General features: G+C 39.9%; 1 protein-coding gene and 1 long non-coding RNA gene across 37 annotated transcripts in view; both read left to right on the top strand.

Moving 5' to 3' along the window:
• LRRFIP2 (LRR binding FLII interacting protein 2) overlaps window positions 1–17,758 on the top strand; it is a 51,981-nt gene that overhangs the window by 30,422 nt on the left and 3,801 nt on the right. For 19 of the 36 annotated variants that reach the window (XM_053410377.1, XM_053410376.1, XM_053410375.1 and 16 more), the window contains 10 exons: window positions 289–333; window positions 1,356–1,463; window positions 2,287–2,358; window positions 6,504–6,674; window positions 8,176–8,268; window positions 8,978–9,070; window positions 11,076–11,177; window positions 11,404–11,536; window positions 12,440–12,489; window positions 13,556–13,676. In XM_053410377.1, the coding sequence (XP_053266352.1) occupies window positions 289–333; window positions 1,356–1,463; window positions 2,287–2,358; window positions 6,504–6,674; window positions 8,176–8,268; window positions 8,978–9,070; window positions 11,076–11,177; window positions 11,404–11,536; window positions 12,440–12,489; window positions 13,556–13,676 (988 nt within the window). The remainder of the gene's footprint in view (window positions 1–288; window positions 334–1,355; window positions 1,464–2,286; window positions 2,359–6,503; window positions 6,675–8,175; window positions 8,269–8,977; window positions 9,071–11,075; window positions 11,178–11,403; window positions 11,537–12,439; window positions 12,490–13,555; window positions 13,677–17,758) is intronic. The other 17 variants (XM_053410380.1, XM_053410384.1, XM_053410362.1 and 14 more) reach the window with 10 other exon arrangements.
• On the top strand, window positions 16,441–17,738 carry LOC128424323 (uncharacterized). Its single transcript, XR_008332985.1, has 3 exons — window positions 16,441–16,602; window positions 16,832–16,925; window positions 17,455–17,738. It is a non-coding gene; the product is annotated as an uncharacterized LOC128424323 (long non-coding RNA).

The raw sequence follows: 17,758 nt of genomic DNA, 5'->3' as shown, positions 1-17,758 counted from the left end.
TTCATTGTATAATACTGTTTCAGCTTTGTGTTGACATGGATCATAGAATCATAGAATCATAGAGTTGGAAGAGACCACAAGGGCCATTGAGTCCAACCCCCTGCCAAGCAGGAAACACCATCAGAGCACTCCTGACATATGGTTGTCAAGCCTCTGCTTAAAGACCTCCAAAGAAGGAGACTCCACCACACTCCTTGGCAGCAAATGAAAAAGGGATCCCAGTAATTCAGATTTCTAATACAAAGAAGTGGTTCAAATTTAATATTAACACTTTTCTTTTTTTTTCAGCTGGAAGAAAAGAGTGACAGACCATATTCTGACTTGTATACAAGGGTGAGTGTTTAAAGAGATTTGGACAACTTTAAAACATATCAAAGTCTGCATATTGATGCCAATTCAAAAAAGCATGGTAGGATATCGGGAGATTCTCCAGCCTCCTGTGTGTTGCTGATTGTCTTCATTATACTTTTTCAACTATTTGTTTGACAGAACATGGTGTAGATCATCTACTTCAGCTGTGATCATTGGGTCTGATGGGATTTGCAGTCCAAAATATCTAAAGGGCACCAGACTGGAGAAGATTACAAATAACGTTATGCCAGATCTATAACCCATTTGTTGTATAATAATAATTTATTTATACATACCCCGCCCATCTGGCTGGGTTTTCCCAGCCACTATCGGTGGCTTCCAACAAAAGTATCTTGTAAGAAGATAATTTTAAAATAAGTTCTGCTCCTGTAAGAGCTGTTTGATGAAAAAGGATATTTGGATAGACTGAACTCAATGGGAACTTAGAAAATCTATTTCCTTGAAAAGATTGATAAACTTATTTAGAAGTTTTTGGTACAGGCATCTCCCCATTTACACAGGGGTTACGTTCCCATTTACCGCACCTATACGTGAAATCATGTATAGTGGGGAACACCATCTAAAACACCTGTAAACCCTTGAAAAAACAAACAGCACTTCTCAGACTGGCATGAATGGTGGCAGTGATGGCTCTCTGTCTTCCTCATCACTGAAGGATAATGCAGAAACAACGACAAGGGGGGTAAATCAGTACCTCAAAGTATCTGGCTTGCAATTGCAAGGGCTCTTGGGATTGCTAGTTGTTTTCCTGCTCTTTTCATGCCATTTTTGCAGTTTTCCTCTTTTTGTGCCATTTTTGCGCCTTTCCAGTTTAATTTGATTTATTTAATTATTTCCTGGTGCCACACATAGACACGGTCATACGCAACTCAAACGTGCATAAGTGGGGAGACACTTGAATGTTGAAATCTGAACTTCATAGTGTATTGAGGAAAGATCTTGAAATGTATGGGAGTTTTCATGCCATGTTTTTCTTTCTTTAGCCAGCGTCTCGCAATTCAGCGACTCCTTTGAGTGGAAACTCATCTAGACGAGGAAGTGGAGATACTAGCAGTCTAGTGGATCCTGATACCTCCTTAAGTGAATTGCGGGTGAGCAGACTTTGATTGGCTAAAAATAAAAGGTTATCCTCCTTCATTTGGAGAGGAAGAATAAGACTACAAGACAGAATCAAAGCACCTTTTTAAAAGCAATCAGGGGTTTGGGTTTTTAAATTTTCCTTTGATCACAAAATGCTTGCTGCGGGACTATGTGGGATATAAAATTAATAACATACCAGGCACTTTGGTTTATACGTAACACTATGCCAATGCTGTTTGAAAAAGAAACTAAACTCCGCAGCAGTCTTACTCTTGGTTACATGGGAAAAGAAGAGGGGGAGGCATGTCCGGCACATTGCTCAGGCTTGTGGAGATTTCATCTGTGTAATTAGTGCTAAATGTAACAGTTTAGCATTTAAAACATCACCTATTGATCAGGCTTCTTATTCTTAACCATCCCTTAGCAGTCTGTGAAAGAAGTAGGGAATTATTTGTACTGTTTAGAACTGGCTGTAATTGTTTAGCTGTAAAGATTTTAGTTCATATTAATGGGTATATCTTTTCAGTATAGTATCCAAGATAAGATTGTGATGCCTTTTATATGTTTGAAATTAGCTTGTGTGATACTTTAAGGGCGTGAGGTTTCGGTAATAAAACATTTCAATTTACAAACATTATACATTATTTTCCCCCATTTTTTTTAGCTTTATAGAAATCCACATGTCAGTCAAGTTAGAAAATTAAGAATACAGCAGTAATTTAATTTGTTCAAGTGAAACACACACTAATCTAAATTTCTGGGCTTTAAGCACAGAGTTCAATAGTAAGTTCTTTGCAATGTTCTTATGCAATGGTTCATTCCTATGTCCTGCAGGATATCTATGATCTTAAGGACCAGATACAAGATGTAGAAGGGAGATACATGCAGGGACTTAAAGAACTAAAGGTATAGCAGGGTTTCTCCCAAGCATGCATTCTCTATGGTAATATGTCAGCAATTAAGTTTTTGCCAGTTTCACTAACAGAGCTTTACTAACACCTCACTTTTGAAAAGTTCTTGCCTAACATACCAACTAAAAATTGGTTCATATTTTAATATATATATCTGCCAATGAATTTTTTCCCTTATGTTTAAGTGTTTAATGTGTTATGTGAAAAAGGCAGTGAACTTTCCGTTCCACTAAAGTAAATAATATAGGAAGTTTAGTAGATGCTTTTGTATTATTTGCAGTTCCATTTTATTCTTTTAATTAGCAACTGGATATTACCAATATGATTAGGGATAGGGGGCATAGCTGAGTTTCAAAATAATAATATTGGACCAGAAATTTATTCCAAGAAATAATTATTTAAACTCCCACTTTCATAGACTGTAAAAACATGTAAAAGTACGATTTATTGTTTTATTTTTTGGCATGCTAAAAACAAACACAGAAAACTTTGTTATGATCCATTGAGACACATATAATCTATATATCTTTTTGCCTCACGTGGATTACCAGCTTGGATTAAAAATTGCAGAGGCAACTCCTTTTCAAACTGTTATAGAGCCTCCTCTCAGTCATGGAATTCCTTTTCACTAGAAAACATACAAAGGTCAAACCTAAGTGTCTTCTCAGAATGCTTACTATACTGCCAAAGAATTTTTGGTAACCTAGCCAATTAGCTCAAAGATAATTCTACAAGCTGGTATAGAATGTGAGCCCTTTCCCTGGTTCTGTGAACCTTAACAACTACTTTGTGTAAAAATCTGTTTTCCATTTTAACCAATCATCCCAGTTACCACTTTAGACACAGGAACCTCTCTACTGCAGGAGCTACTGCATGGCTTGATAATAAATGGCAACATTTACATATCACAATTTTATCATGAACACACTGCTGGCTTCTGCTCCCTAACAGGAGCAACAAACCATAAATCCTGACTTAGCATTACATCTGAACCAAGAGCTGTAGTTTAAGTCAAAACATACCATGATGGTAAAGCCAGGATTTGTCCTTGGCTAACTGTGGTGTGTCTAGGCAAAACAAACTTACAGTATCGCGTTTCACCCATTTGGATGTAACACTGAGCCAGGCATCATGGCTTGTTGTTCCTATATGCACTAGGGGAATAGCAAAGTGGAAGTGATTTCTGCATTCACAACAAACCATTAATTGTGGTTTACTGTGATGTGCAAAGTGAGCCATTGTGGAAACTTCAACCAAAAGGTGAAGGTAACTGGAAATTTTGCCTATTATATAAACCCTATTGCAGCTTAAGGTTTTTCATTATCTCTCATGCAGAATAACTGATAGTCAATGGTTGGGTTCCAAAGAGGTGTAAATATAATAGCTAGCATATCCACTTGTTTGCTTTTATCTTTTAATCTTGGTGAGATAATTATCTTCTTTTACACCTTACCCTTGTCTGTACTAGCTTCATTGTATGGTGCTATATAAAGCATGTCTATAAAAAGCAATTGTAACTACATTCATCTGTAAGGGGGAAAACCCTGAAAATGTAGTTGGCAATACCTTTATTAGGACCAACCAAAATGTCACAAAATTGTAGCGAGCTTGTGAAAAACCCACCATAATTAGATTGCAGTATTGTAACTGAAACTATAAATTGACCACCGCGGTATAAAAAGTAGTATCAGTTTTGAGACATTTTGGTTGATCCTCATAAATGCATTGACTAGTTATGTGTTTTGAAATAAATTATGACACTGATTTGCCAACTCAGGCAAGTCCCTTCCACTGTATTTTTGCAAGTTTTTCTACCTTACTCGCCTCCCACCTGCATTCTTCTCTTCTCTTCCCTTCCCATCCACTTTTTAGCTAATCACACGTAAAAATATGTCATCCCTGAATAGATACACCCATTAAATAATTATAGTGTGTACACACCTTGCAAAAGAGGAAAGTTCAGAGAACTAACATGATGCTTTTAGCCATAATTGTTCATGCTTTCCCATGCTGTCTGCTTGTCTGTTTAGAGCAAAAATGCTTTGGGGCAGGGCTTGTCCTATTCTGCATTTCATTTGGCACTTTTGTAGAATTTGGTTTTGAAGTGAAGGCAATATTGCAGTGCACCACAATATAGTTTAATGTTCTGTACTTCACAGGAAAGCATGCATGTAAAAATAAAATAACTGTATGTTTTAGAAGGAGAAATACCATCTCCAAAAATTGGCTGATTTATAAGTCTAGTTCCCTGAGTGTATGCTAGTATTCCCCCCTCCCCATTTTTTGGAGAGTGAATAAAGGTACACATGAACTGATTGTATGGAGACTGCTATAAAGCTGACGTGAATTGCATTTTTGGGATCTTACAATATTTCATATAAAAGGTACAATTGAAGATCCAGTGTAGTGTAATTGTGCTTCTCCATTCTCTCCTTCCTCCAACACCTCATGTTCCCCCCAAATCTGCGCCAGTGGATTGGGAGCCCTCAAGCAGATCTGGGTCTACAGGGGCTGGATGCGAGAAATGACAAGTTTCATTTTGCTAGCAGATGGGCATAATTGTGCTTCACCCATAAATTACTGTATTTTTCGCCCTATAGGACACACTTTTTCCCCTCCAAAAATGAAGGGGAAATGTGTGTGCGTCCTATGGGACTTCCCGCCGGGCTCCCTAGGCTTGCGGATAGCAGCCTGCATCCCGAAGCCTGGGGTGCGCTGAGCAGCGTGCCCAAGGCTTGCGGATAGCAGCCTGTTCTGGGGGCTTCCCCCACCCCAGCCCCACACTTGGGGGGGAAAATAAATTTGTTTTTCTTTATTCCCCCCCCCCAAAAAACAAAACACTAGGTGCGCCCTATAGGGCGAAAAATACGGTACATTGTTAGTGCCTTAGAAACTTCTTATTTATAGTCAGATGACTAGTGAGACCTGTAGCATAATGTTGAAATGCAAACTCAACCCCCCAAGTGGGTTGCTCCTGTTCAGGATCCAATCATCCTGCAAAAGGAGCCCTGTTTAGGCCTCAGGGTTGTAAATAATGCCTCCCTGCCCCCGAATGCTGTTAGCCCCAAACCCACATATTTAATAGCAGTGTAGCAGGAAAGATACAGCTCTGAAGCTAGGAAAAGCTTAACTCCCAATCTCCTCCTCCAAGATACTACATGCTATCCGGGACTTGAGTAGATCTGCTCCTGCTTTTTTCTCCAGTCTCCATTTTCCCTTTGGAGGGAGTTGTTGCAGGTTGTCTGTCAAAATGCTCGAGTTTGTTTGCCTGATCCGTCATCTTTTGATGTTACTCCTCCTTACCCTCTTCACTGCCATCAACGCTGTAAATTCACAGGTTCTTGACAGGTAGTTTGGAGGTGGTTGTTTAAATACTATTGTCTTTTAATTTACAAATTTATGTACTTCCATGTACTAGGTCATCCAAAGTATGTAGCAGCAACTCTTTTTTTAAAAAAAGTTACCCTGTTTCATCTCCAAACTGATAGCAGACTGGTTGAATGGCTTATTTAGAGGGGATTGTAACTTTTCATGTGGACAGGGAAAGTGTAGAAAAACATCTGCAAGTAACGTCGTTTCCTGACAGTAAAGCTCTGATAATATTGAATGCTCACTTACTTGGTTAAATAGCTGAAGTCTTACTTAACTGGTACATCTAGTATTAGAAATACACTATAGTGTCCTTAGTTATCTGTGAACGGAAGTTTGGTGCTGTGAGGTCTGTGTAATCTGTACTAAATTGAAGCTGAGACTTTAGCTCATAAAGGTTTACACCGAAGTGCATTTGTTAGTCTAAAGTGCCACAAGACTTTTTTTTGTTTTCCTGAGCGCATTAACACAACTACCTCTCTGTAAATGCTTTTCTTTAGGCTTTCATATGTAAAAAAAATAATTGCTTGGGTTACTGGCATTCTGCTAGAAGAATAAGAGAAAAATAAGATATGTGATTAACATTTTTCTATAGGTCCCTATTTATTTGACTTCTGCAGTTTTATTATTGGGTTTTATTAAAGATAGTTAAGTCAGTGGAATATGAAACAAAAGTCTGTTTGCTACTTTAGCAAAATTGTATTATGTATTTCTAATGTTTAATACGATGAGTAAAATTAAGTTTAATAAGGTCTTACATTATGTATCTAGGAGTCACTTGCTGAAGTTGAAGAGAAATTTAAAAAAGCAATGGTTTCTAATGCCCAACTGGATAATGAGAAAAATAACTTAATCTATCAAGTGGATACTCTAAAGGATGTCATTGAGGAAAGAGAGGAGCAGTTAGCAGAGTATTACAGAGAAAATGAAGATAAGACAAAGGTATTTGTATTTTCTGTATTATTACTAATAAAGAGTTTGCATTATTAGCTGAATATTAAGAAGCTTAAGTGTGTGTTTCTGCATGCCTGTAATTTGTTAAACAACTTGGTCTCTGTAATTTTAATGAAGATGAAAACTTTACAAGGTTAATTTTGTTGATGGGCTCACAAGTAGGAAAATGTATTGATTCTTAAGACCATTGAATGTTTTTCTGCAACTTACAAATAGATTGGTTTGCATTCAACCATTTTCAGGTATATTTATGCAATTACTTATCCTGGGGCAATCCAGGTCATTGCTTGTTTAATCTTAGGTTAGTTACTTTCTATCTCTTTGAACTATCAGCAGTCTGGCCTCTTTTAAACTAACTGGCAACACCGTCCAAGTTTTCAGAATGAGAGGTTCTTTTCAAACGGCAGCAACCAGTTGTCTGCAAAGTTGAAAGCTGCTCTGGTCCTTAGCTGCAAGCAAAGACTTAAGGCACTAGTAACTGCATCAGTAAAGAGGTTTACTTGCAGCTACGTGCAGAACTTGATTATCATGCTTTCTTCAAACTTCCCTAACCAGATACCCACCAAATGTTTTAGACTAGATGGGAGCTGTGTTCCCAAACATCCTGAGGGCAACAGGTTGGTGAAGACTTCACAGGCTCACTAGAGCATCTTCTTGAAGAGGCGTTCAAGCCATTTTGTTTAGTGCTGTGTCTTGAATGTAGAGGCGACTGAAGTAGACTGAGATCTGCCAGTAAACCATCTAGCTCCTGCAAGTTATTAGGTTAAGGGTACGCATAAGTTGTACTGGTCAGTTATCTGGACTGTGCACTGCTTTTGCTTTCCTTTGGTTAGGAAGCATAATGGAGAATGCCTGTGGACAGAACTGTAGGCAAGTTGCTTCCTTGTTTCCTCTTAAGAATTGGATTTTGGAAAATCATGATGCTCTGGCTTCAAAAAGGATTATACAAATGCCAGACAGAGGTTAATGGCTATTAACTACAATAATTCAAAGTGAAACCTCTACATTGATAGTCGATCTGTCTAATTACTGGGAACAAGTAGGTAATAGGTCTCACAAATGTCCTATTTGTGGTTTTCCAAAGAGATCTGGCTGGCCACTGTGGGACCTACATGAGCCTTAATCTGAGCCAGAAGGGCACCACTTAAGTTCTTAAGCTTGGGATCATTCTACTGCAAAGAGATTCTGAGTGTGTATTCTTGCTTTACAAATTCTGGATCCACAGTATTCACCAATAATAAATAAATTTTAAAATAGCCCACCTATTTCAGGAGTCAGCCCACCCCTTAAGAGAGTAGTGTTGGAGAATAGACAGAGCAGCTAAAGCAAATCTATACTCATATAAGCCAGTTCCATTTTTGTGAATCAGCCCAATTAAATAGCAAGTAATTATACTATTAATGTTCCTATCATGCTTATTTCATTAACTAATATGTAATATGCTTGGACTTTAATTTTCAGCTGCTTAATTTATATTTCCTTAATACAGGAGTTGGAAAGGCAGAAACATATGTGCACCGTTCTGCAGCATAAGATGGATGAACTTAAAGAGGGTCTTCGCCAGAGAGACGAACTAATAGAGGTACATGTTCATACTTGGCAAATAACTTGCATTCAAGATAAAATCTGCTTTTTCTGTTGTCTAAAATGCTTTCATTCAGGAAAGACTGCAGCATGTGCTGTTTCTGGCACTTGGGTGCCAGTTTATAAAGAGCTAGAGCAGTGTGCTGGGATCAAAAGAAGTCATGACACCATCAGACAAAAAGCAATGTGTCACGTGTTCCCTGTTTGGGAGCACATATTCAGAGTCTGGCTCATCAATGACTTTTGTCAATGAGCTTTTCAGCCCTGCGAGTTGGTACTGTCCATCCATTGCTTAAACAGTATTTTTGTTTAGGTATGCTATGCTGTTATGAACTTGGTAGCAAATATAGTTTTAGCATTTAAGCAGAAGTCCTTTCAGTAATATGTTTGAGTAAAATTAACTTTGGTTTGTTGGGTTTAGTAGTCGCTTTAAAGCTGAATGGCAACATAGATTTATGCCTAAGCTTGTGGTTCCAATGCAATCAATGTCAGTTGTACAGTGTACTTCGATGTAATATAGATCTTATCCTAAAGCTATTCATAGTTTTATTTAACAAAGGGGAAAGAACCTCTTAGCCAAACCTTTATTCACAAAACCTTCATCTTCTGTGTTTCATTGACTGCCTTACTGACTTCCTCGTATCTCCTTGTAATTTCCTTTACTTGTCTTTTCCCTTCTTTTATTCTTTCCCCTGTGTTTACTGCAGGAGAACCAACGCATGCAACAGAGAATAGAATCTATAACCAAAGAGGTGTTTGACCTCCAGGAAACAGTTAATTGGAAAGATAAAAAAATTGGGGTATGAGATGAATACTGAGGTGAAGAGTGATTAGGAATAGACTGGTATAAGTTGGCAGCGGGATTGTTGATGGTTCCAGTGTTGAATTGGGTGTTGCAGATAGAAGTATTTCATACTGAATATTTGAGAGTAAATAAATACTTGAACCTAAAACTTCATGAATTAGCAGATTTTTAACATAAACATATTCAAGCACTGCAGTGATTTAATTCCAGTGTCATAGTTGGATTCTAGTACAGTTATTTTGGATTTGGATGATAGGCCTGTTCTAGACCTTTTGTTGCACTGATTAAAAATAGAGCTTTGAGACAGCCTCAAAAGCCTTTACTGTCTAAATACTTAAGCATTCAGATAGGGCATAAAAACAATTTTGCTTGGTTGGGCACACACATATGTGTGTATTAGTCCAGAAGAAGTTGAAGGTCATTGAAGTCAATTGGACTTGTAACTTAATACCCACTGATTTCATTTAAACTGTACGCCATTCACATATGAATCATATAACAAGGCGTCATGTATAGAAAAAGGTGCTGTGCATCTGCATGGCTACTCAGTCCTTCCCCTGCCATCCCTGTGTTGAGCACTTTGGCCTTTCCCTGCAGACATCCATGATGCCCCTTCATGCAAGTAATATGCAAAATGGGTGTATAGAGGTGTGTGGTGTTAGAGATTATGAGACCGACACTATAAATTTGAAAAGTGTTACAACTTGTTAGTACAGTAGAACCTTGGTTCCCAAACTTAATCCGTTCAGGGAGTCCGTTCGACTCCCGAAACCGTTCCAAAACCAAGGCACAGCTTCCGGTTGGCTGCAGGAGTTTCCTGCACGCAAGAGGAAGCCGTATCGGACATTCGGCTTTCGAAAAACATTCACAAACCAGAACACTTACTTCCAGGTTTTTGGCGTTCAGGAGCCGAAACATATGAATACCAAGGCACTCGAGAACCAAGGTACAACTGTAGTAGAAAAACTGGCCTATAGCATAATCGAAAGCTGCCAGGGCATACATTTAGAGTCTGTTGGACACTATTTTCTCTCTGATTGTTTCCATGGATCAGATCTTGAGAACTACCTTTTCCACATGTGAAAATATTTTAAAATGAGATTCCATAAATAGGATCCTGTTTGTTAGTAATCTCCCAAATTTATAGGAAATTCTGCATTCAAGTAACTGAAAAAATCTCTCATTTGGTTATTAACTACTCCTCATGGTGAGCGAAGGCCTAGTGCCCATTTTTTCCCCTCTAGAGGATGCTTAACTTCTGAGCAGGCACAATACAGATTCACTTCTTTCATATATGAATATCTTCCCATAAAAAGTCCTTGCTTGTTTCCTGTTGAAAAAGTTGTGTTGTATTGCAGGAATGGGTGCCCATGGCCCTTTAGGTGTTCTTGTATTTCCTCCATCCTTGATCACTGAGCATCCTGTTTAGGTGTCCAGCAAGTGCTGGAGGGCCACAAGTGCCCCATCTCTAGTGTAACGGATAGGGTTTTCTAGGACCAAAAGTCCCAGATCCGTTTTAAAAAAAAATCAGTACAGCTCACGGTATCCTACAACACAATTGGCTGTATTTGTTTGCATAAAGTGTTATGCTTGAATAGATTGCAAAAATTAAACATGCTTTATCTCGAATCTTTCAAAATCCAAATGTTTTTGGAACTATGGGATTGTTGAAGCTCATTCAGCTTGGCTCAAGCACTAGGCAGAAAGCCTAAAGTTACTTTATTAAAATAGACATGAATTGTATTTATAGTTTAGTACGTAACATGGAATCGCTGAGATTTTTTTAGCATTTCCCAGGTCTGTTGTAATGCTGGGGTGGTGGTGGATATTTATGCCAAGCATGAACTTCTGTGGCAAACACAGGACTGTGCACGACTTTCTTTTCTCCTTTTTGCCTCACTTTTTGTTCAGCTAATTATCTTTTATTTGCAAGAAATCTTTCTTACCTATCGCACATTCTCTCTCTATGCTGTTCCTTTCCGCTACCTGCCTGCACCCAGGCCCTAGAGAGACAGAAAGAGTACTTTGACTGCATTAGGATTGAGCGGGATGAGCTCAGAGATGAGCTGGCTGACCTGAAGGAAACAATGAAGACAGGAGAGGTACGTTAGCTGTAGCAGCACTTGGCAATGTCGACTGCTGGATGAAGCCATAGTCAGTGTGTTGGAGAGGGACATATCATTACTTCAGCATGCCCCTTTTCCACTGAAGCTAAAGCATGAACAGCAGCAGTGGTGCTGCTGCTTCTTGCAGCATCTACTGAGCAAAGCGTTCACCAATTAACAGTCTCTAAGAGAAGCTTATGTTTATCTTGTGTTTTTTCCCCAGAAGCATGGATTAGTTATCATCCCAGATGGCACTCCAAATGGTGATGTCAACCACGAACCGGTAGTTGGTTCGATAACCGTTGTATCGCAAGAAGCTGCTCAGGTCTTGGAATCCGCAGGAGAAGGACCACTAGGTAAATTTACAGAGAACCACTTTCTTCAGAATGTTGACTTTCATTTTCAATGTGTATAGATAAGAATCGAGTAGCTTAGGCCCCCTCCCACATTTATAAAGAGTTTTACTTGTCTTTGAATAGATGGAACTATTAGTTCTGTGTGAATTACATAGTTGCAGCAGTCTTGGAATCTGTTCAGAGATATCATGGTATTTATAGATGCACTGTAATGCACCTATATAGCTTACTAAAAAAGATAAATAAAGCAGTATCATGTGGAAATGAATGTCAGAATTCAAAATGTGTGCAAAAAGCAACAATTATACGCCACTGAATATTAGTTCAGTGGACATTACAGCACTGTGTGCTTGGGTCTATGTCTTTAAAAAGAGTCACTGCCATACAGTCATGTGAAAAGTACCAAATATGGAATTGTTAGTTTAGTTCAGGGGTCAGCAACCCGCAGCTCCGGAGCCGCATGTGGCTCTTTTACACCTTTGCTGCGGCTCCGGGGCGGATACTAGCGAGAGGAGGAGGCGCATTGTGTGCCCCGACACTCCCCACTGTTTTAAATGTCGCAATGGTTTTGCGGCTCCCAGGTTTTTTTTCTTCGGTCCAAGCGGCTCTTTTTGTCTTAAAGGTTGCAGACCCCTGGTTTAGTTGCTATTCAATTGTAGTATGTCCAGTCCTTCATTCTTGAAAGCAAGTCTCTTAGTTCCAAATAAGTATCATTTAAAAAAAACCTTAATACACAATTTTACACTTTTTGAAGTTCTTCTTACTGACCTTGCTGTTTCTTAATGAAATTTCAAATGAAATTCTGTTCATCCAAGAGAGTTCTTCCTTTTAACCTTTTTTGTTTTGCTAAGCTTCCAAGGGAAAGAATTGGAATTTTCTAATTGAATTGTTGGTTTCTTTTAGATGTTAGGCTACGAAAGCTAGCGGGAGAAAAGGAAGAGTTATTGTCACAGGTAAAGTCTCTCTCCCCTTCCTGCAACCAAAAAGTGATTGAACGGCTCAGACTCAAACTTTTCAATTTGGGGGAAGTTATTAAACAGTACCAGGCCCTTGCTGTGCTTGAGCAACACTGCTTGCTACTGAAAAACTTCACTACATTGAACTGCTTAATGTTTCTTGCAGACCTTCAGGGATTGCATCTACTTCCATAGCTTTGCCTCATGCTCCAAAGAATAAATTAATTTTACAATTTTAATGTCATGAGAACTATGTACCCCGAACCCTGAGACTTAAACTAGAAAATATATACTTAAGCAAACAACAACCCTGAAATTAGAAGTGGTTGTAGCGTTTGTCTGTTACTAGGATTCTCTTTCCACCCCTTTGTAAAACTGTCTCGATATTTCCTTGTTGCTGAATGTTCACTTAAGGTCATTCATTGCTACTGGTGGAAACCTGTGATACTATTATTATTTAAAGAAGTCCACTCTTTACACATATCCACAACTAAGTTGCTATTCTCTTGGAATAGCAGTAGCATTCTAATAACCTTGTTCCGACACGTAAAGGGGCCCCTGACCGTTAGGTCCAGTCGTGGTCGACTCTGGGGTTGCGGCGCTCATCTCGCTTTACTGGCCGAGGGTGCCGGCGCACAGCTTCCAGGTCATGTGGCCAGCATGACTAAGCCACTTCTGGCAAACCAGAGCAGCGCACGGAAACACCGTTTACCTTCTCACCGGAGCAGTACCTATTTATCTACTTGCACTTTTTGGTGTGCTTTTGATCTGCTAGGTGGGCAGGAGCAGGGACCGAGCAACGGGAGCTCACCCTGTCACAGGGATTCGATCAAACCGCTGACCTTCTGATCGGCAAGCCCTAGGCTCTGTGGTTTAACCCACAGTGCCACCGACACATAGTGTGCAATTATTTTAGGTTAAAAATAGTTCCTATGAACTGCTTCTCGGAGCAGTATACGATGACCATTTTTAAAAAATGGTTGTAAATGCCAGTAATACACCTTATCAAGTGTAAATAGACATAATATTGAACTACTCACAGAATGCTATATTTTCATTTCAGATTAAAAAAATGAAATTACAGTTGGAGGAAGAACGGCAGAAATCCTCTGGAAATGATGGCACAAATACTAATTTAACGGGATTGGAAAACGGTTCAGATTTGCAGTTTATTGAAATGCAGAGTATGTATATTTTCATCCTTCAATTTCGTATGGCATTTCTACTTTTGAAGAGTGGTAGGAACATTTATGCCTGAATGTTTTTCTGTTGCCACTTCCCACATAAATAGCAAAATATAAAATATATGGAATACAGTAAAATGCAGTAGATGGGAGCATAAGGCGACCTTGGCTTAAATTCCTGGAATTTGTTGGATTAATCTTCTTGCTTAAGCTGCTACACAAATTTTGAGAAAATTAAATGAGAGTAGGAACACTTAGATTGTGGTTTCTCTGCAGTTACACATATAATAATAATAATAATAATAATAATAATAATAATAATATTTTATTTATACCCCGCCCTCCCCAGCCAAGGCCGGGCTCAGAGCGGCTTACAAGCCATAATAAAAACAAGATGAATGATTACAACTTAAAAACAAAAATAAAATACAACATTAAAATAATGGAACATTAAAATATTAAAATGTAGCCTCATTGCAGGAGGAGAAGGAAAAGAAAAAAGAAAGAGAGGGAGGGAGGGAATCAAATTGGCTCCAAGCCAAAGGCCAGGCGGAACAACTCTGTCTTACAGGCCTTGCGGAAAGAAATCAGATCCTGCAGGGCCCTGGTCTCATGAGGCAGAGCGTTCCACCAGGCCGGAGCCAGTGTTGAAAAGGCCCTGGCTCTGGTTGAAGCCAATCTAACTTCCTTAGGGCCTGGGACCACTAGGGTGTTGTTATTTATGGACCTTGAGGCTCTCCGTGGGGCATACCAGGAGAGGCGGTCCCGTAGGTACGAGGGTCCTAGGCCGTGAAGGGCTTTAAAGGTCAAAAGCAGCACCTTAAATCTGACCCTGTACTCCACCGGGAGCCAGAGCAGCTGGAAAAGCACTGGGTGAATATGCTCCCATAGCAGAGACCCCATGAGGAGCCTTGCTGCAGCATTCTGCACCCGCTGGAGTTTCTGGGACAGCTTCAAGGGCAGCCCCGCGTAGAGCGAATTACAGTAGTCAAGCCTGGAGATGACCGTCGCATGGATCACTGTGACCAGGTTGGGGCGGGAAAGGTAAGGGACCAACTGCTTGATGCGACGAAGGTGGAAAAATGTCGCCTTGGCTGTTGCTGTAACTTGCGCCTCCATGGAAAGGGAGGCGTCAAGGATTACACCCAAACTCTTAACGGAAGGCAATGGCACTAATTGGGCCCCCGCAAAAGAAGGGAGTTGGTCCCTCATCCCTATGCCATCCCGACCTAGCCATAGGACCTCTGTCTTCGAAGGATTTAGCTTCAATCGGCTCCCACGAAACCATCCAGCCACAGCTTCCAAGCATCTGGTCAGTGTGTTCGGGGCCGAGTCGGTGTGGCCATCCATCAGCAGATAGAGCTGAGTGTCATCAGCATATTGGTGACAGCCCAGCCCAAAGCTCCGGATAATCTGGGCAAGGGGGCGCATAAAGATGTTAAAAAGCATCGGGGAGAGAATTGCGCCCTGCGGCACTCCACACACCAAGGAGTGGCGCGACATTTCCCTCCCTAGTGCCACCCTCTGTCCCCGACCAGAGATAAAAGAGCACAACCAGTTACGGGCTATGCCCTGTATCCCCACGTCTGCGAGGCGGTGGTCCAGAAGATATGGGATCTGCATGTGTGCAGAACAGCATTTCAGAAACATCTAGAGCAGGGGTAAAAGGTAAAGGGACCCCTGACTATTAGGTCCAGTCGTGGCCGACTCTGGGGTTGCGGCGCTCATCTCGCTTTATTGGCCGAGGGAGCCGGCGTACAGCTTCCGGGTCATGTGGCCAGCATGACTAAGCCACTTCTGGCGAACCAGAGCAGCTCACGGAAACGCTGTTTACCTTCCCGCTGGAGTAGTACCTATTTATCTACTTGCACTTTGATATGCTTTCAAACTGCTAGAGCAGGGACCGAGCCACGGGAGTTCACTCCATCGCGGGGATTCGAACCGCTGACCTTCTGATCAGCAAGTCCTAGGTTCTGTGGTTTAACCCACAGCACCACCTGTGTCCCTATAGAGCAGGGGTAGTCAACCTTTTTATACCTACTGCCCATTAATGCATCTTTCTTGATGGTCAAATTTCCTTCCCGCCCACCAGTGCTTGATGGAAGGATTCAGCTTGTGCCGTAGAACCCCCTACCGCCCACCTAGAACCCTCAAACGCCCACTAGTAGGCGGTAGGGACCAAGTTGACAACCCTTGGTCTAGAGGTTTGCAGAACTTGTAGTCCCACGACTCAGGCAGGGAACCCTCTGTCTCAGCATTGCTTGAGTGGGACCAAGAATCTCTGCTCTTTTCCCATGAAATTTTTGGATTATTGTTCAACAATATTTATACATCGCAGTGATGTAGTAGATGGAAGCAAAAGGAGAAATATAAACACATTTTGTAGAATAAGATGATTATTCAGTAATGAATACTGAAGTTGAGGCCTGCAAGTTGAATTTCATCTTCCAATGGCTTTAAGTCATCACACATTACATTTTATCTACATGTTTGTAATGTGAAGATTGCAGTTGGTCAAATATGCACACCCTGAACCCACAGAAGGCAGTGAATTTCCTACAATGTGTACACACGGTGTGTGTCATCTTTACATGCCTGCTGCGTATATTGTCATCTGTACCCACTTATTCATATATAGTAGGTACAGCGAAGTCAGTGAAACATGAGACTCTTAATCTTAGGGTTGTGGGTTCAAGCTCCACAGGGGGCAAAAGAGTTTTGTATTGCAGGTAGTTGGACTAGATGAGCCTCGTGGTCCCTATGAATTGTTGAATGAAGTAATCTTTGGACCCTAGTGAAATTATACAGTGCTAGGTACTTTTAGTAGATTTGGAGTGTAATCTAGCCATTTGAATTTGAAAATGTTTATTTGTATTCAAAATCATTTTGCCTTATGTTAGGAAACATCCCTTTTCATTTTACAGTGGTACCTCGGGTTGCATACGCTTCAGGTTACAGACTCCGCTAACTCAGAAATAGTACCTCGGGTTAAGAACTTTGCTTCAGGATGAGAACAGAAATCGCGCGGCAGCGGTGCAGCAGCAGTGGGAGACCCCATTAGCTAAAGTGGTGCTTCAGGTTAAGAACAGTTTCAGATTAAGAACAGACCTCCAGAACGAATTAAGTACTTAACCCGAGGTACCACTGTACTTTAGTGCACACTCCCCACAATGCACTTGGACCTGATATAGTTACCTTAAATGAGATAGGGTTTCAAGAGTGAAGATCTACAGTGGTAGAAAGAAATAGGTTCAGAAAAATGTTGGAATGAAACTATTTGGCTTTAGTAGAAACGATGTAAGGAGTTATGTATAAATAAGTATTAAGTTCTAAGTTTAAGTTTTAAGGCTTTTTATGGTAAGATAAGGATAAAATAAATTAAGATAATTTAATGACAGAATACAGTGAAAGACGGAAAGGATTTGCTGAGTTAATTAATAGGTTAGACTGTTAAGATAAATTATAGAATAAAAATTGAGAAATATGGAAAGAATTTGCTGAAACAATTAATTGAATTAGAATACAAAAAGGGAGGTGTGAGGAGGTCAATGAAACAAGTAAATGAAAGATAAAGATATGGAATATGGATGTGTGTTTTAATGTTATTGTTCTTTTTTGCTGTATTGTTGTATTGTTTTTTATTTTATTTTTCTTTATGTATTGTAATGTATGTCCTGTTAAATTATTTTTTTCTTTTCTTTTTTTCTTCTTTTTTCTGTAAATTTTAAACTTCTAATAAATATCATTTTAAAAAAGAAAGAAAGAAAGAAAGAAATAGGTTCAGGAGGTTTAACAGAAGACTACAGTTGAGGGAATATTTCATTTAAGAGCTAGTACCAACGAAGGCTCCTTGGGTGGCTTTTAACTACATTTTACTCAGAGCAGACCTATTGAAATTGATGAACACAACTAAGGTGGGTCTACTCTCAGTAAAATTTATTTTACTACCATCCCCATTCATTCTCTCTGAAAGTAGCATCCTTTAGCAGGACTTACAACACATGCTGGATGAGGTATGATTTAGGAAAGAAACTCTCCAGATTAATTTCTGCAAAAGGGTTACCTGTTGACCCTCAAACTTC

This window comes from Podarcis raffonei, chromosome 12, assembly GCF_027172205.1.
Source record: "Podarcis raffonei isolate rPodRaf1 chromosome 12, rPodRaf1.pri, whole genome shotgun sequence".
In the NCBI taxonomy this organism is placed as follows: domain Eukaryota; kingdom Metazoa; phylum Chordata; class Lepidosauria; order Squamata; family Lacertidae; genus Podarcis; species Podarcis raffonei.
Note: the sequence above shows the minus strand (reverse complement) of the source record. Positions and strands in the feature narration are given on the sequence as shown.